The sequence below is a fragment of the Rhynchophorus ferrugineus genome, unplaced genomic scaffold (genome assembly GCF_030347505.1).
Source record: "Rhynchophorus ferrugineus isolate W39M unplaced genomic scaffold, kcgeb_rfMv2 rfM2, whole genome shotgun sequence".
NCBI classification, from domain to species: Eukaryota; Metazoa; Arthropoda; class Insecta; order Coleoptera; family Curculionidae; genus Rhynchophorus; species Rhynchophorus ferrugineus.
Window position 1 is genome coordinate 34,820,967 of NW_027472581.1, and position 20,615 is coordinate 34,841,581.

The 20,615-nt window shown below is 32.3% G+C and overlaps 2 protein-coding genes and 1 long non-coding RNA gene across 5 annotated transcripts in view; 2 read left to right on the top strand and 1 right to left on the bottom strand.

The window, feature by feature from the left end:
* bs (serum response factor blistered) overlaps nucleotides 1–20,615 on the bottom strand; it is a 120,333-nt gene that overhangs the window by 61,742 nt on the left and 37,976 nt on the right. For both annotated transcript variants that reach the window (XM_076397354.1, XM_076397353.1), the window contains exon 2: nucleotides 17,600–17,851. In XM_076397354.1, the coding sequence (XP_076253469.1) occupies nucleotides 17,600–17,851 (252 nt within the window). The remainder of the gene's footprint in view (nucleotides 1–17,599; nucleotides 17,852–20,615) is intronic.
* On the top strand, nucleotides 1,487–5,041 carry LOC143191909 (uncharacterized). Of its 2 annotated transcripts, none has more exons than XM_076397348.1 (3): nucleotides 1,487–1,676; nucleotides 2,206–2,521; nucleotides 4,804–5,041. In XM_076397348.1, exons 1-3 carry the CDS (start codon nucleotides 1,502–1,504, stop codon nucleotides 4,856–4,858), a joined length of 546 nt encoding a protein of 181 aa, XP_076253463.1. In that variant the 5' UTR covers nucleotides 1,487–1,501; the 3' UTR covers nucleotides 4,859–5,041. The 2 variants fall into 2 exon arrangements, with proteins under 2 accessions (XP_076253463.1, XP_076253462.1); XM_076397347.1 differs by having other exon boundaries at nucleotides 2,206–2,517.
* On the top strand, nucleotides 19,233–19,706 carry LOC143191914 (uncharacterized). The gene is made up of 2 exons (XR_013004668.1): nucleotides 19,233–19,392; nucleotides 19,456–19,706. It is a non-coding gene; the product is annotated as an uncharacterized LOC143191914 (long non-coding RNA).

Genomic DNA, 20,615 nt, shown 5'->3' on the forward strand with positions numbered 1-20,615 from the left:
TAAATATAATATTGATCCAAGTAGGATACGGGTCACCTACCTACGTAATTTATTTGCGTACTTGGTTTTAATTAAAAGCTTGAGCCACGCTTAGAAATACGGCTGAACAAATTTCCTTCTCTTCAAAAGCATTCCCAATTATATTCGTACGATTACCTAAACTGAGAGATGAGAAACACCGAAAATTTTCCTTAAGCAGTTTGTATCAATCTCAAGTCTTGAAGCCAAACAGAAAAATTGGAAAGCATTCAAAAGAGCTGTATTTTAATCTTAATTGTAACATTTCCTCACCACCACAGTCATCTTAGAGAATCAAAAGTTCCTGCAGCCTTGCCAATTCGCCTTTTTTACTTCAGCCACTTTCTTCTCCTGTATTACTAATCCGAGATACTACTTGAATTATTACACTTGCTCTAGCTAATTAATGCTGCTTAATGGATTCATCTCAACATGCCTGAAGAACAATAATAATTATGAGGGAAACATGAAGTCTTATTTGCATAATTTTTATAAACAATCTCAAACAATAATGAAACAGTTATCGTTTTTCTTGGCGTAAGCAAAATATTAAGCTATTTAAATTATGTTCTCAACGATCTTGATCATTTTCAGTTTTGTCGTCACTTGGCCCCCAATTATTTTGCCATATATTAGTGATTTCAATAATCATGGTAATTTGTCTCTTGTTGGAATGTATATTATTGACGGGGTTGATAGCCCCTGTTATGATTGTCGAGTTACATGAAGAACTCCCTTCATCACAGTGCGATTTTACGTAGCCTCGATAATTTTTTAATGTGTTGGTAGATTTACTCTAACCACTCAATTTTCTATAGCAGGTATAACATTCGTTAGTAGAGTCTCGCCGACCTTATTCCATCTAACCCGCATCCTTTCGGTTGATATAATCCTAGTGCCGCGATTGCTTCTTCTTCTTTAAAACAAAGGGTTTCTTGGTTGCTCGTTTCATACATGATTTCTATTCAGTTATACGCTTTCTAATCAATCTAATAGAAACGACCGGCAGTTAGTAAGTCGTTGTAACAAGTCATCACTCACTCAATTAATAGATAACCTTGCTTTAATTGTAACATTATATAAAAAACATATGACCGGTACTGATACACAATACATTAATTAATTCACCTATATTGTAACACGGTACGGCCGTAGTATCTCTACTTTAACAGAAAGGAGAGTAACCGAAGTTGGTATCAAAAGGTCACACCTCGTATTACAAATATATCTAAAAAAAACCAAAACGTAACAATAAATTGAAAAGGCGGAAAAAAGGTCCACAAACAAAAGCAGCCCAAAGGAAAAGAAAGAACCACAAAGACGATCGCGGAGAGAGAGAGAACGCGTGATGCCGCCCTGTGTACATTCCTGCTGGGCAATTTATGCGATGATCCTGCGAACGCGTGCCGTATTTTTTCATTTAGCCATCTGAAAGCCCGGTAGCCTGCAACAATAGCGCTGCCATATATGGCGGCGGCGGCGCATGAGACTGCCTAAGGGGCGGGTACCGCGACAGCAGCGCTACACCGCGTCGGTACCGTCAGCAGCCCGGTACGAAACTTGCGCGATACCGCGCAGTTGGTTCTTGGGTACGACTGTGGTTCCGTCCAGCTCGCCAGTGCTATCGTCGACTCCTGCTGCTCGGTGTCCTCTCAGGGGTAAGTACCTAATATTTCTTCATTATCATCCCTTAATTTCTTTATATTCCATTTGATGTCTTGCGCATGCTTTTGCAGATAAATTTATTTTTAGAAAACTACACTAAACTTATAATAGGAATTCCAGAAAAATATAATAAATATTGATAATATAATAGAAAACACAAGCACATCTGGTTATTTTCCGTCTAATTAAACAGAAACAGTATAACAAATTATCAAATTTTAATTAAAATTGGCAAAAAATGATGGAGAAACACACAGGTGTGCTTGTCTACAACATGCATATCGATACATCTTAAGAGCATACACCCTCTTAAAAACTAAAAATAACTTAAAATAATTACAATTAACAACATTATCATAGAAAATAACAGTTTTTGATAGAAAAAAAAAGCAAATAATATGAAAAAATTATATAGTTACAATATTTTAGATAAAGTTTTTATTGATTCATATGTAAAAACTATTACAAATTGAATTTAAAAAATCGCTATGCCAGTTACATAACAATTTCTTTCTGTTACAGACGATCGGGTAACGGAGATCGACACCGTAGCCGATCCATCTGGTCGTTTCGACGTCCGTATTACCCCTCAGGTGACCCCCAGGCACCTGGGGGATCGGCGATTTGAACGAGTACCCCCCAAACGACATCGGGTGGTGACGAGAAAACGCGGGGGTTCGCGCGACGGTCGTGGGAGACGTCGGAAAGGAACAGGTGCTATGGGCGGCCCCCTGCCCCCTCCTGCAGGCGGCCGCCGAAGAAGTCGGTCACAGAGGACGCGATATTGCCGCGGCTCGACCGGGGTCAAGAAGGTCGAAGCGGTTTGGTGGACAGGTAGGTAAGGGGCGAGTAACTATATACAGCTTCTTTTTAATGTGTGCTTTTACTGTATTTTTTATTATTATTTGCTTTTAATTCTATTCGATATACATGCATGTAGAGATCGACAAAAAAATCAGTGTTGGCGTAGGTATTTTTGTTTTTTCTTTACAAAAAACGCAATTAATTTATTGAATATATAACGTTAAAATTGTATAAATTTAATTTAAAAAAATTGTTAGTTTGGATCCATGATTAACAAAGTTGTAAAGGCGTAGATATCCTGGGTTTAAGCTTAAATCAGATCAGTACAAAAGTAATTAAACACTATAATTACACAACATATCAATATTATGAATAAATAATTAAAAATATCAGCTTCTAGTAATGAAGATATCAAAATTTAGCCAATTGTTGTAGAAATCATTATATTTAAACAATAACAATATTATCTAAAACTCAATTCACCTATTTTACTAGAAACTCTCTTTGCTAGAAATGTAAGCCAATTTACAATGATGACGCTTTAACAGCTTTGTTAATCATGGATCTAAACTAACAATTTGGACTAACAATAAGGATGATGAAAAACATAACTTTAACCTTGTTTTTACTAAAATCGATCTCAACTGAGAGCCATATTACAGAAGAATCAAATTACTCTCTCATCAAATCAATAAAATTTAATTGGATATTTTCCTTGTATATTGCTGATTTTCAGTTAACAATTGTTGTGTGGTCTCAATGGTATTTCAACGAGTCTATTGTTGATGGGCATTCTTATTCCAAGAAATGCCTTTCCCTATATAGGAGGATAATTGATTTAATCGTTCGAAATGTACATACATATATTTAATTATCGCGAATTTAGTAGCGATCAACAACCGGATTTTTCCAAATTTGGATAATGTCGAAGAGAAACAAAACAAATAAACTGCCTACTTGAAACTTATCTGATAATGATGATGATGGTATTAGTAAACGAAACAACAAAAATATCAGTAATTACTATTCCAAATGCAAGGATGGTCAATTCGACAAAACTTATCGGTACACTGAATCGGAATATTAAATAGAAATATAACAAAAAATCAATTAACGGGGAAAAGCAAAAAATATATTTAAAATTTTAAAGCAGCAAAAATATTGTTCCCAAAACCAGGTATAAATAAGTATGAGACCAAAGAAAATATTGATAGACAATGCCAATGAACAAAGTAAATTTATGAATAATTCGAAAAATTACTGTTAAAAAACGACAGTTAAAAATTTCAACAACATTTAAAAAGAAATTGTCAGAAATTATCACGAAAGAACAATAAATAAAAAAGATTATGAAACAAATCCAGAGCAAAATAACGTAAAAAGACTATTTAACCAGATAGTTATGATTAGATCATGTCGATGAATATATAATATGCTCAATATAAGATACTCATTCGATGAAATATAACCCAATGAAGTGATAAATAATGACAAGAGGGAACATGCTAGCCAACTAATATAATAACCCATAGATATTAAATATCGAATCTAATTTAAAATATAAAGTTCCCCAAAGCTGTTGGCTACACAAACTTAAGATAGAATATATATTCGTGGACAAATCTAAAGCAATAACCTTCAACGACCTCCACCTTTCAAGCAGGTTCAGTTTGGTCAGCTGATGATTTCGAGTGATCAAAAAAAATACTGAGGGTGATCCCACGTAACATAACAGTTCAAATTAAAAACGTATTTAACAAAAAACGATCGGTAACCTAAGAAGGTAATAGTTACGCATATTCTGACTGTATTTAGCAACAATTCGATTCGGTCTGATGATAACCCACACAACAATTTGCATCTCGGTAGGCGTTGAAAATCAATTAAGAAAATATTAAAAACAAATAAAGAACTATTTATTATTAAATGATAATCTTTTTTTTGTATAATCAATGTTTATGTTTGTGTGTGTATGTGTATACGCTGGTGTATGTGGAGAACTCAGTCAAGTTCCCCGCCAACAAATATAATAATTTTTACAATATAACTACATTAAACTTAAATAAAAATAAATAAACAAGTTCGTAAAGATCTTGTAGAACTTCTTTACTTTTACACATTTCATATACATCCCAATAAAAAATGATCACAAACAATGCGAAACGATGGAAGGCGTTAACTGTGGGTATGTGTGGGGTCCCATTCTCGACAAAAAATCAATTAATCGATAAAAAATCAATTAAAAGCGACGTTGCATTAGAACGAAACAACACACTGATAAATCAATTGATTAAATCGATTTTTTTTTCGTTTCAGATATTCCCCCCGGATATTGGTCGGGCCGACCGTTGACAGACCTTTTAGAATTTAGGTTACTATGAATATGATTATATGTAACTAGAACAAATTAAGATTAGGGTGTAAGTGTTCCTTTGTGCCATAGTTGTAAGTAGGATTTCGTAATTGATTACTGTTAGGCTAGAGAAATGCATAGGCTGAGACGTAGCTTTAATTTGTGGTAGATGGAATCGTATAAATATATGTTTTCTTCATTTTTATTTTGTTTTTGTTCGAGATTTTTTTCTGCGCTTAGGTGATAAATAATAAAACTGGCAACACTGTAATATAGTATGAATTATTTTATTGAATGCCCTTTAATACCTTGCTCCTTGCACACATATTATTTATATTATACGCATATATATATATATAATATTTCACAATAATAGTTTTAATTTCTTATTTTTCTTTGGTTCTAAACCCCATTTTCAATTCAATATTACCCCCACATTCAATATTGCAAAAAATAGTAAAATTGTAATAAAATGGCAACAATGCAAACAAAACAAGTTAATCTGTTTTTTTTTAATTTCAGTCTTTAGGAACTTTCTGAATAAAATCACTTTTGTTCTCTAAGTATTCTAAAAATATGACAATTTATGATAAAGATCATATCTCAGTGATTTTTTATATGAACACTTTTCATTAAATTTCTTTAAATGTAACTTTTATTATATTTATTGTGTTTAGATAACAAATATGAAGAGAGGATTTCATTAAAACATTGCTGTGTTAAGACTGCCGTAGATTAATTAAGATGACAATCTGGACTAGATCAATTTTAATATGAATACTTTAATTTTTGTCACTTTTTGAATGCGCACCATACTATGTTAGATATTTCTTATATTTTGATGATGAATAATAAAAATGACAACCCTGTCAAGTAATTTTATTGACGAAAATTAAAATTTTTCGATTTTTTTTTTGAGAATTTAGAGTAGCTGTCATATTCAGTAGTAACCCCAACACATAACCAAGTTAAGCCTTCCCAATAAATATGAAAACAACAATAATAAATAAGCTATATATCACATTTGGAATGTACGCACATTTATTGATACTCCTTTGTCAAAAATATAAAAAAAACACTCACAAAATAGAGGGAAAATTAAAAATAAAAACAAAATACATACTCTTAGTCTAGGGGACGGGCGGAGAAGACGACACTCCTCCCCGTCCCGTCACGTTTGCTGCATTTTTGGTCAAAGAAAAAGAGAAAAAAATATGTAAAAAAAAACAAATAATCTAAAATAAATAACAGAACATAAATATTGACATGACAAATATATATAAAAATATTTTTAATTGTTATTAATCTATATGTGACTATATACATGTTACGTTTTTATGATACACATGAATCTCGGATTTCTCCCAAAGTTTAAGTAACCGACCACTTTGAACAAGGACCCTACTTACTACTAAGTAAAACAGACTAGACCATAACTTACAGCGATCAAGTGGGCGATCAAGGCCCAATTGTACCATAAGATTGAGAAAAAAAACATTACTTCTAATAATTATTAATTATTATCATTATCAATAGAACATTTGTATATATCATTAAGTATAGCGCGATACCATTCAGATGGCACACAGTTCAAAATGGCCATGGTCACGAGACTTCAGTGTACCGTAAAAAGTTTGATTCATTATTATCACTAAAAATACAGTATATACACTTAAAATATTTTCTATTATAACAGCTATATTTTGTCCTTTTTTATACAACTCATATTAATAAAAAAAAGACTATATCTGTTGTTGGTTTTTCCGAAAATTTAGACCACTAACCAAACGGTTGGATGATACAGAACCTAACCTAAACGTCATTAAAAGACCTATCTGTACATCGTACATTAACAGTATGTATTTTCTGGCTAGGATAAATTATTAACTATGTTCTTGCAAGAAATGGTGTGAACAGTGAAGTAATAAATGGAATATCCGTGACAGCTAGTGTCGATACCGAAAGAAATAATGAATAATTTAGCAAAAACCATCGAACGTGTTTAAAAGATGGATTAATAATGCATGCGATGGTTGATGTTATCGCGTTTTTAACTATTTAATTCAACAATCAGCTGACGAATTGTTTAACTGTTAAAAACGGAACAGTAGTTTTCAAGAAAATTTTACCTGTTTAGGTAGGTTCGTATCCGCTGACCAAATATGGTTATTAAAAATGATAAATGAAGTCATAAGCTTGTCCCAACTATGTCCCACAAGCCCACTGCCTACGCCGTCGTGGGCTTTGGTTCTAAACGAAAACCACGGTCACTTTGCTTACAGGTTTGCAGTTAATTTTTTATTATTTTTTTATTATCAAACGTTCGAAAAACCAACAAGAGACGTGTCCCAAAAATACGATTGCTTCTGGAACAATGCGCAGGATTTTCTGAAAACCCTCGATTCAAAATGACGTTTTCCGTTCGCATTCTGGCTGAATGGTCAAGATGATGGTAGCGAAAACACTTATAAACCTCGAACACTAAATTATTTAATATACTAAATAACGTAAAACCGATTAAAAAATATTATCTATTAGTTAAAACCTAAAAGTCTAAAAAAGAAAACCTAAAATATCCTAGTTTTTTAATAACTTAAAATACGTGAGGTTGGATTTGTTTTGAAGGGTACTTTAAGCAAGTTTATTTTAATTCTTTCGATAAGATTCCATATGAAATAATTCTTTTAGTTTTATCAATATCAGGTTTTACTAAATGCTGATGAATTTCCTTGAAACTCAGTGAACCGCATCCTTAGTATCAGTTTCTTAAGGAGAGGTTTATATGAAATTAAGATATCTTTTATGAATGTCTGGGTAAACTGAGTTTGTATGTTCCCTTGTAAAGAGAATTCCCGAACACCCGGTAGATTTGACATTTTCTTACCAGCTATGGAGCAGTATTATCATTTTGACCTTCAGGTCTATTCTGAATTATTGTTACTTTAAATATTATGTTATGTTACTTAAAATTTAACTGAAGCCTAGTTTCTTATTTGAAATAAATCCGAATCCGAATCAAAGTACTGAGCGGATAAATTATGTGAAAAATGTTAGAAAACGAAATGTACAAATTGTAGGTTTACATCATACAGGATAAAATTTTATTTAATGTGAGGAGCCTAGAAATATATAAAAAATTACACATATCCTATACTCATATTTAAAAAACTAGAAGTAGAATTAGAATATAAGGAGAGCCGATTTTTCAGGTAACTGGGCAACACACACTATACAACCCCATACTTTCAGCTAAGAACACGATATATTTGAATAAGTTTTATGAAAAGATTAGATATTATGAAACCAAAGATGGGTAAAATTTTTCGCCAGGGAAATAGATTTATATGATCTCATCATGCATCGATTGGCATGAAATCATTTTATGATAATACTAGTGAAACATCATGAAATGTATTTTTAGGATTAACATGCCATCTCCAAAAGTTTAAACCCTTTGGAAGTTATGTTTAAGTATTAGTTAATTAATTTTTATTTTATTTACTGCAACTTATCGGATTTATTACTTTATTTACTATTACATAATTAATTAAGACAAAAACAAAACAAACATCGTTGAAGATATACAAAAGCGTAAATCAAAATAGCCATGTCACAAAAGGGAATAATAAAAAATGACAATATATCTCAAACAACCATATGGATTCCTAAGACATGATAATCCATGTTCTGTAGCCGCGTTACCATGGCAATTGAGATGATTATTTCTAGGCAAAGTTTATAGTACAGCCTGCAAAAAAGTGTCTCCAGTAGTATTTGAACCAGCTATGTCTTTGTAATATTCGATTGAGAATGATTTTATATTTTGTGGTCATTATAAATATTATTAAATAAAATTTCATGTAAACCTAGTTGTTTCTTATTCCTATGTAACACAAGGGTGTTTATGGTTAGTTCATTTATTTCCAAATACTAATAATTTTGTTGATTTTGTTGTAAAATTTTCAGGTCTTGTGAAATGTTTTCTGGGCTGAATTCTATTGAACACTTTATTCGATTACATGGTGCACATATTATTAATTGATATGTGATATAATAAATATGAGCTAAACTTATGAGATATAACGAATTGGTGGACATGAAAATCTCTTGGCTTTCGCCGGTGGACATCGGTGCAAAGCAGCGACCGTCTCCAATTTACCTTTTGGGAAACCGTTTGATTGGCGTCAATGCGTTCGTATATCCGGCCGGGACGGAAAGGAAGTAATGTCAATGAGCCAGCGGCACGGACTTCGATAGAGATCGGAATAAGCAATTCGCCTAACTGTGCATTTGCATCGATTTTTAGAACGGGCACCCGTACATGGATCGGGACGATAAGACCATCTCGCTCGCGGTATAATGGCCAGTTATTGAGTATTATTTATCGACGGCTCATCGTCAACGGCAAACACGCAATTCGATGGCCACGGTGACATATTGGAGGTCACACGCGTCACCCTTTATTTCCGACAATCGCCAGACAATAGCTGCTTGATGATGAACATTCAATCGGGGAAACGTCAGAAAAATATTATAAGTTGTTCCTCAGTATACCATAACAATAGCTCTAAATTAACACCTTAATAAATAATAGTAAGCGTATAGTTAAAATAAGCTTTTTGTTACTAAAATGCTTGGTTATTTATTTTAAATAATGATATAATTATCAAATTAGCCCAAAAAAGTTGACTCAACTAAAACCCATATATTTATGGGTCATATTCAGTTGATATTTGCTTTTGGTTATGATTAGAGTAATACTTTTTTATAAGCAACTTAAACTGTATCATTTTAAACCAGAATTGTCTCCATATTCACTATTTCTGTTGACCTGAATATAGGTTTAAATCTTCAGTGTTCCTTATTTGGTTGTTTATTTCGAATTCCCTAAATATCAGGTTTAACTCCGTATCTTATAAATGTATTATTTTCAATTCCAAAATCCTCAGACTGGTATTTATAATCCAATATTATAAAACAATACCGAGTTACAACAACATTTTTTTTAGAATATAAAACAGCATTAACCAATTGCACTATATTATTTCAAGGTTTTCTTATAAGAAGAGGATGTCGCGGATCTTCAGGGTACTCCATTAAGTACGCTAATTATTCCTGAATTAGATTGAACACAAATGTAATTTAATGAAAATATAAGCTTTAAGTATGAATTATCTAATTCTGGTTTTCTCAATAAATCATCCTGAAAATTTGTTGGTAATATACTCGTTTTAGATTCCTGATGAATATTTATTAGGAAAGCGCCAACGGCTAGGTCGCGTCTAGTGCCAGTAGGCGATCTAGTATTAATGCGATATATCGTCGTATTTTTTGTCCATTTTTGGTTGGGCTGACGATCACCGCGCATATTTCGAGATATCATCAGGTTTTACACAAAATTGGGCATGAATGGAGCGACACATAATCGTTTAAAACTTCTGTTTTAACTGTTCATCGTATTCCTGGCATCGATTAAGTCATAATTTACATGTAATAAAATCAGGTAATATGTCGCTATATGTTACATTCTTCTGATGTCGGTCCCAAGTTATTTTAGAAACAAAAGGTTATTGAACTATGAATTATTCTTAAATTTCTTAGAAATGTATCAATAATTTTCATCATTAATTTAATTTCAAAAGCTCTAGCTAATAAATTTTCTGTAATTCCATAATTGACCTTGTTTTTAAACCAAATATTAATAACAAAAATAGATATATTCAAAATCAAAAAGCTGATGTTATTTTGATGTAATGAACTGTCATGATCAATCTTAACAATGGTAACGCAATGTTTTGTATACATGTAGAACTATATGTGAATTAATATAATTTACTTTTTGGCATCTTATTTATTCCATTGGACAGGAACTAGTACAATTTATTAGTATCTAGAACAGGAAAATCAAGGTTCAAAAAAAGAAACTAATAACCGTAATGAAAATATTCTTTCTTCTTAAAATGTTTTCAATAAAGTTTCTCAAAATACATTCGTGAATTGCAAATTTAGTCCGCAAAAATCATCCGATATTCCACTCTACAGTTTATTGTCATTTATTTATTCTCCTAACTTTTTTATCTATTAAGCAAAAACTACCAGCTGCTGTTAAAATTTAGAAGTGTTCATACAAATTAAACAATTACTTTAACAATTTTCCATATTCTAGAAATTATAAAATAGCAGACCAATTTTTAATATGTAGACCAAATACTATATTATAACGCTAAATAGGCTAATAATATCTTAAAACTCTTGACTATCTTAATAATAAAATATGCATGAGTCTTGTACGTAGAGGATATACAACTCAGTAAAATTGGCAATGAAAAGATAAATAAAATTTGAAAAATTAAACATTGCAACATTAAAAGCAATTTATAAACAGAATATTAGTCATTGTTAGGAACACACGTTTAAAAAAATTTCAATACTAATAGGACAGCTTTTATTTAATTTGTTTTTTAACTTTACGGAAAAATCTATTTCAATCGAAGTTGTAGAAAATTATATTACTTATTAAGCAAGAATAATTAGTCAAAATAAACACTGAATGTATCGAAAACCACTGTACTTCACAAATATTGAAGGTAATACATTCATTCATACTGTTATTGGCACGTATTCATAATAAATTCAACTAATATGCGCCTATATATAATTTCTCATCTATTTTAGTAGAACTGATGGTTGGTATTGGGCGGTGGACTTAAAAAGAGCCGGTCGTGAGACCGATGGACCGTGAAGTGACCTGCTGCAAAAGCACTCGGTCGCGTAAAGTTGTAAATTAATCAATCGAATTAGGAGCGAACCTTTGTAAATGGTGGCTTATCTAAATGGGCACGCGAAACTATCGGACTCATCAGTAAATCCATCTTTGTTAATGTTATAAAACGTTTAAAATGTATGATATAATAAAATATTTAAGTGCTGTAATTTTAAATGAAACTATTTAAAAAAATACATTTAATAAAGACAATGGAGATTAATATTATATATTCGTTCGCCATTTATATAATGGAAAATGTATGGTCAAATGTATAGTCTATAACTGATTATAGATATAGAATATAGTTTTATATATGGAATAAAATTTTTGAATGGAACTGGAGATGATATGCATGGTTCACACTTGACATCATTGGAAACTTCTGGGGTTTAATTGCAATCCGTATCTTATAAACTAAAATTTTAATTAAAACAGTGACAAAGAATGAAAATTGAACATAAATAGGAAGTATTTTTCCATAGTTTACGTCAATGAAACTAATTGCTGTTTGGTTTATCCAGTCTTCTATTGAAGATGCTTGATATGAAAATGCTTTACTTTACTATCTACACTTCTCACTATCATTGCGGTATAAATGTTTTAAAAACATATTGTAAATTACTTTTATATGCTTCAATCCTTAACGGGATTGAGATAAATCGTCAGTACTTGGTGGCAATAGAAATTTTTCATGAATCTTTAATATCTCTAATAAACATTATATTATCCAATGTATATTAAATTAAAGGTGGTAAAATAATGCAAGTTGGTAGTACTGACCAATTGGGTTTAAATGAACATTAATATACTAACCCAAAAACAAAATTAAAAAAACAATATATGCAGATTGTGACAAAACATAAAATTTTAGTTAAATTATGTTAGGCTTCTTTTTAACATTGAGATTTACATTAAGAGTACAGATTGATAATAAAATAAGTATTATCTGAACTATTAATTAAAAAATGTATAATTCAAGTATCGAGGTGGTGGGAATCTTGAGAGTTAAGCGATTTTCACAAAAACACTGTTAATATTCAAGTCGCGAGGTTTATGTTGGCTTTTAATAGTAATTGATTGATTCATGCAGTTTTAAATCGATATACGCTCACAGGAATACTTAAATTATTAATTGGATTAATCATAACTCATGTGTGCGTAAATTTATTGTTTCAAGAATGAATGACACTGACAATAATGTTAATATCTATCACTTATTCTATATCTACCTTCACTTATTTGTGTTAAACATATAATAGTATTGAGAAAATATCAATGGATATTAGCAAGGAACAAGTGGAAATTCTCCAAAGATAAATAGCAAATATTTTTATTTATGATTTTGGAACATTTCTTCTGAAATTTTCGGCAAAATTTAAAATATACGGACACAAAAAATAAATCTATTAACTAGTTTTAAAAAAATTATGCCAAACTAGGAAATATTTGGAAGTAAATCTAATAGTGGTCCAAAAATAATTACAAAAACAATTGGGAGGGGTATTGATGAATATATAAACAAGCTTATAACACAAAAAAAAACAAAGAAAAATTATTATACAGTTAAACAAGTTTTGGAGATTACTGAAAAATAAAACATTCCTATATTTAAATAAAGTTATTATGGCCTGATATATGAATAAGTATAGTTAGAATTAAAACTATTGTACAAAATGAAAATTACGAGAATTTTAAGTGAAAATAGGTGTATAATAAATACGTTTTCAATAGTATTGCAACATATAACATGAGCATCTAAAAATGTATGACAATTTCCTATATATTTATGTTATTTTTCCACCCACAAGTTTAGCAATAACAACTTTAATAAAAACAATTTGAAATGAAAACAAATGGAAATAGTTTTCGCTTGGCAGATAACAAATAACACTACTAATCTAGACCAATTATTTTAGCACATTACTATTGACCTCCACGGGAACGAATCAGATTATGTGTTGCTTTTCGTCTCTTTTTTAAATGTTTTTAAATGTAAGCGTTTATGAACAATTTACAACAATTTTTTATTTTGAATGGTTTCCTTGATTTAAGATAAACGTATTGACGAGAACACCCAAGTATGAAGCAACATGTAACAAGAAAAATGTTAAAAGATTGTCTAAATATGTGAATCAACAAATACGCCATTCCTCAGCTTTGGACGATATAATCTTCATGTATATATATATATATATATATATATAGAATAAATTGTGTGTTGACTAGTTATTAATTTAATTCGGTTTACATATGTGGCAGGAAATCAGACTTAGATGGTAAGCGTAAGCGAAACCGAAACCTGAGAAGCAGGATACGAATCTTCTCTCCCTCCGCTGTCTCGAGGCAATTAAACAAATGAAACGACGAAAACGTTCAAAGGAAGAGAAAAAAACGGAGCAAGAACGAAAGTTCTCTCGTCTTCAATGGAGTGGACGAACGCTCTCGACGAGAGGGGTGAGTCAATTAGGCCTTTTCGGGCTTTGATCTGGATTCGCTTATGGGCAAGCGGCCGTGAAATCAACGACGACTAATTTCCGATATGCTCAATGTGTGGACAAGCAGGTGCCACTTGTTTTAGTGTCTTCATTTTACCAAGCCAGGTTTTTCTTTTCGCCAAACTAAGCTGAAGCAAGATATCAGTGTCAAATTAGACATATAATTATAGTTATAATAAAAATTAAGATAGCCGGCTTGGTGACGCAGTGGTAAAGGCGGTCCTCCTACTGTTGCGATAGCCCCGGGTTCGAATCCTGCTGGGGCATGGCCGTAAATTTGTTTGTGACTGTTTAAAATTTGTGATTGTTCTGGGAAAGAGTGTACCATCCTACAAGGAAAATGATCCCAGTGACGCCAGTAACCAGGCTAGGTAAGACCGAATGTCTTCTGGGATTAACGCCCACGTTAAACTTTAGGCCCAGTTCAGATAAACTCACACAAATAGTTAGTTAAAAAAATAAAAAGAAATAAAAAAATTAAAATTTCAATCAATCAATAAGTAAATGAAGAATTGAAAATATTTATGGAAATTCTATACAAAACAGCATTGAAAAGGAACAGTTGTATGAACAAGTATTGGACAATCAATGAATTCAAGAAACAGTTCCAAATAATTATATTGCTGAATTATTGTAATCATATAAAGCGGCTTGAATAATCGGAAAGTACATAAAGAATTTCAAAAAAACGAAGGAAACAAAGATTTATAACATCAAATATCTAAAAAAAACAAGAATATATTTGAAATAATTTACACAGGATATTAGAACAAAAAACAATGGCACCTACACCATTTTCATGATCATTCAATTCAACTTAAACAATCTCATCACTATATATTCTCGACGTAGTATATTTCGCAAATTATAATTGGAGCTATCCTATCTAAAACGATAACAGATGGAAAACGAAAGAAAACCGACGATGATCAGAAGGAAAAACCGCCCAAGTGAGTCAGTTGGTGGCGTGGGAATGGCTTTTATGACGGATTGAAAAAAAGCGGCAATTAAATGTAAAGCGTTTAATTAAAACATGGCTGCCAACTTAACCTGCGTCAGGTTATTAACGAGCGGCCGACAGGACACGAGCAGGACGAGAAACAGAGTGAGAGAGCGTAAGATAAAAGCGCCCAAACCGGGGCTTTATTATAGCGCAAAGCCACAACCTCCCCCTCCACCCTCAAGGTGACACGGCCCTTATTTAATCGCCTTCCGATCAGTTTCAAACGAAATGAACGATCCGATTAACATTTCATATTTAATGTCACTATCAGTGCTCCAACCGTGTCGATTCGAGCACCACCTACACGAATAAGCGGCTGACGACTGCTCGCCAAACATGGATAATTTAGTTAGAACAACAACTAATTAAACATACATATTAAATATAGATCTTAATTATGTATAGATTTTCAATTGAGAAAGATAGATGGCAAAAGAATTATGTAAAAATCGGTCGTCCGTGTGATGCTTGGGGTTTTTTAAAATATTTTTTTAACATTCTTCAGTGGGATTAATAGTATAACTAACATGTTACTGATCTTTAATGAATAATTTGGTTTGCAATCTAAATTAAATTCACTAAGGGATTTTTATTTTTCATAAACCGCCTCTTATATTAAAATTACACAAAACAAAGACTACTTTTGAAATGATTATGTTGATGAAAATATTGTTTTTATGATTATGTTAAACCCATTTTCTTTTATTTAAATGTTATAATATCAAAAATATTTTGAACAAAATTGTAAAAAGAATTATGCTGATTTAAATTATAAATGTAGGTGGCAAAGGTGATAAAATAATGACAGAATAATACAATGAATGATAATACAGTCTCCAAATTGTCTGGTGAAATACATTTTTGTCAAAAAGAGAATAAGATGCATTCTTCCAATTAATTTAGAAACTAAATAGTTTGTCGTAACTTTGATTAATATGCTAGCAATATGCTTTGATTAACTTTTAGAATTAATTTAAATAATTTTGCTTCTCTACTTCATGTATCTACATGGATTTTAGTTATGATAACTTTTTGGGGTTTTTAGTAACTTGCCTAGTGTTCGAATTAACGTATATTATCGACGAAACTGGCAGCCAAATCGTTTACCCGCGGCACCAAAAGTCAACTTTCTTATGTTTTTACCAACTAAGTTATTTCTAACCTAATGTATAATTAACTCTATGAATTTTATTTTATTATCTTTCTATATTTTGTTAAAAACACGAATAATGAAATGAATTTGATAACATTTTAAAAAATTACTGAACAAAATATGTAATATTATATTAAAAACTAAGACAATGTGATATGTATTTCACATTTAAAATTCAATTACGACTAATCAACTGGATAAATAATTTACAAGATTCTAATGATAAATTAAAAAAAGATAGGAAATTATATCGTCTGACATTTATTCATGATACGTCTATAAAGTTCTTTTTTCTATTAGTATAACAAAAAAAAATTAAGCGAATAAAAACAGATCCATTCATTTTTTTCTTAAATACAAATTATGGAGAATTTAAATAAATTATTTATTGACAATTATTTGATTGTCATACTTCTAAATGATTTATTAATTGTTTTATTTTAATACAAATAAATCATAAAATAAGGTAAAAATACATAAAGTATGAGCAGTAAAATATTAAGTATGTCTTATAATTAAATATATTTAATTTAATTATATTTAAATTATTTTAATTAAAACATAACGTGTGGATACTGACCACCAAAACAATATGTAAAATAAGTTTTTTTAAAAAAATTATTTAACGTTAAAAAGAAAAAGCTCGTGTTCACAAAAAAATATTGCTAATTTTTTCAGTATATTTAATCAATTAGTTCAGGAAGATTATACGCTTGTCGGCTATATTTTAATGGTTACACAAAACCTTTGAAATTTGTACTATATTTTGACGGGCCACTCTATATTTATTATTTGTATACTTTTATTCCTTTATAAAATTTCCGACACGTCCAATTTTTAAGAGATTACGGATATTAACATCAACATTCGTTGAAATTTTAAAATTGTTTTCTAATCTAAGTTATTTCATAACGTAAAGTCTTATTTCATATAGAATCTTGTGAAAATGTTGACAAGTAACTGTTGCTATTATTTCATAAATTTGGCGCGACTACCTAATAATATTAACCATTCAGCCATGCCGTTATGAAAACTGGACGTCAACGAACGCCAATATAAAAAATGAATGACACTCACAGCCGATCCCAAACAAACAGGGACGGCGATCGCAACACCCTAGCGCCCCCTACCGGGGGGCGTGAGAGTGCATGTGAGCATGGGGATGCTGGGGATGGCCGTAACCCTGATGGGGCGGCGGTAGCGGGCTGGGACACGCCTGCGAGTAACCGGCGTGCTGCGGCGATCCCCCCAGCCCCAGGTGGCTCTGCTCCAGGTGAGAGTAGTGCCCCTGGCTGGCCAGGGAGTGGGGATGGGAATGGGATCCGTAAACCATCTGTCTTACTTTTGAATCCTCGTCAGAGATATTGTAGGTGAGCTCCGTCTCCTCGAAACCCGTGGCCGACATCCGTTGGTCGCCGCCGGCCGCTCCCGCTGGGGGATCGGGCGAGTTCAGGCAGGTCTGGATCAGCGCCTTGCCCGCCTCCGACGTGATCATGGGCTGCAGCTTCCTGGTGGCAAACGTGTACACGTGGCCGGTCTCCGAGGCGACAAGAAGCATTACTTGGGTACCCGTCAGTGTCGATAACTCGTAGGCCTGAAAGAAAACAAAACATCAATATATGAACTACAACAACGGCCAAAGTAATCATTAAAATACCTAAAGTTATAAAACTGACTAATAATTCATTGTTTTAATTTTTTCATATAGCCTACAAATTAGCAATATGTTTCCTTGAAATACTAATCTTGTAGCGACCTTGAGGCATGTCGAATTTTACATCTTAGAATAACCTACAAAGAGAATGACCTAAACCGTAAACCAGTAAACGCCGGGCAGTAAACGATAACGAAAATCTAGCAACCCCGAGAAGTTAATCTCGGATATCATTGAAGGGTACTTTGTATCATTCAGTTACTAACCATGAGTCAGTTCAGACGTGCCACCATCGACTGCCCAAGCGTCTTCAGGTAACACTGCGATGCTCCACCTTTTATCTATTTTTATTTATATATGTTTATAACATCAATAAATAACGGTCACATAACACGTAACCATCACCGTTTTATTTCATCCTACCTCCATTCACCGAGCTACAATCACCCATACTCTAATATGGTGTCAGATTTTCATCGGTACATACATCTTTAACTGAGTTGTGCACCTATTTATGCCATCCTCATCTTCTGTCTGTGAATCCTGATGCTAGATCTGGTTTCTTCGCCCACGCCAAGCAATTCAGAAATTAATTAGTTAATGTGTTGGTCTAGTCTGGACTGATAGTTCTGCGTGTTTGCAGATTCAAATCTAGGTACACATATTTATTGTTCATATATGGTGGAATATTAAACATAGTTCTCATCATTTTATTTTAAAACCTTTCTAATATTTCGATGTTACAGTGACAGATTGTACCCCATATCTGTATATCACACATGTATATTACAGTATAACTTTATAGATGGCCATTTTATTACCGCCTAACAACTGTGACATGTACATGCTTCGAAGCTTGAAGTCCCTTTCGATCCTTTTTGATCCATATATGCTTGCGCCAAGTGCGAGATCGATCATGATGCAAGTATTTATCGGTTTTTCCTTGAGTGTGAAGGTTACTTGATCAACTCATCTGTATTAATTAAAACTGTATGTAAAAATAGTGTATAATCAGCTTTAATACGTCACTGCTCGAGCCGTGCTTCGATCATAGTCAGATGTAGTTAGAACCTTCCGGATGCGGAGTAGTAATTCTCATGTGTTGAAAGGATTGGGGTACCATCTGCATACGTCTCTGTAGTGGTATAAGCATGAATGGGTATATCTACTATGAACATTACATATAAAACAACCCAGTATGCTGCTTTTTGATACTCCTGACTTAATTTCGTACATTTGAAATGTGTAAGAATTATATTTTACTTCGTAGAATCTCTTTTTAAGAGAGTGTGGTAACGTTTTTTTTATTTTGTAGAGTAGTTGATTACTATTATTACCTGATCGAATGTTTGGCTAATATCAAGGAAGGTTGCACTACAATATTGTTTCTACAATATGTCTTCCAGTGCTCTAACAATGATGTCAGTTAACTCATTGCTAGAGCCTCATTGCTCACCCCCGTCCTCTTTGAAGCCAAACAGGTGAGTTGGTATTATCTCTGTTAGATGTTCTCGCATTCTATTTAGTATGACTTTTTCCTGTAGTTTTCCAACTACCGGAAGGAGATTGAAGACTTGTATGATGTCACATCTTGAGCTGGTTTGTCTGGTTTCAGTATCATTATTACTTGGGCTATTTTCCACTGGCTTCGGTAGAAGGCCAATCTTAGAAAAGCATTGAAGATAATAAGATGATCGGTAACACTTTTTTGGGAGATGCTTCAACATCGTAGCGTCAATAAGTTCGTAACTAGGGCATTTACCTTCCTGGTTTTCATTAATGTTAATATATGAAATACTCCATCATCAAACAATATAGGGACTGTTAAAATAAAACGCTCATAAGTTATTTATTTCTTCAAATTTACTTCATCCTATTAGTAACCCCTCAGAAGTAATTCCCTCGGATACATTGTCATCGTTTTTTCTCTAATTTTCAGCTGTTGCATTATTAAATGATATTTTAATCTTTTTTAATATCTTCAATTCACTCAATTCACATCAAAACTCCTCAGAGCGATTTCTTGTTAATTTAGGTTTTTATGAACAGTGTTCATTTTTTAATGTAAAACTGTAAATTAACTAACACTAATTATTAATTGTAAAGCTGTAGATAATATGCTTGGTAAACTGGGATATTATATGTTTAGTAAACGTGGAAAAATCAAGAAGCATTTTTTGCAGTACTTTTGTTTGTCTATCTACAACACTAATACGCCATGAGTACCGAAATCCTTTTGGAATGCGTGCAGAACAAAGCTGTACAAGTGGTTACTAACTTAATATCTTCAGATCAATTTGTTGTAAACAAATATGTTTCTTCTTAGTTATAAAAATGACATTTATTATGTTAAAATGACAGGATACCAATCTCTTATCGATTCTTATAGTGAATAAATGTATAATATATCTAGTCAGAACCGTGGTAAGTTTTTTATTATTTAAATCTTCCGTTTCGAGAGCATCAGAGATTCCACTCAAGTCCGCGTCTTGAACCTACGAGTTCCTAGCTAGAGGATATTTTAATCGTTTCGCGATAGGATCTAAAAATCGTTTTTTTTTTAATTTTCGGACTCGTTGATCGAGACCAATCGCTAATTCATATTCATGAACACGAAAATCGAATGTTTCTCCGTTGTCCAAGCTGCGACGACGACGGCAGAGATGAAGAGGAAAAAAACCGGCACAGGGTGAAATTTAATATC

Coding starts and splice junctions, on each gene's coding strand:
- LOC143191909 (XM_076397347.1), top strand. CDS start 1,502: ATGAGACTGCCTAAGGGGCGGGTACCGCGACAGCAGCGCTACACCGCG. Junction 1,677..2,205: donor TGCTCGGTGTCCTCTCAGGG/GTAAGTACCTAA, acceptor TTTCTGTTACAG/ACGATCGGGTAACGGAGATC. Junction 2,518..4,803: donor CGAAGCGGTTTGGTGGACAG/GTAGGTAAGGGG, acceptor TTTTCGTTTCAG/ATATTCCCCCCGGATATTGG.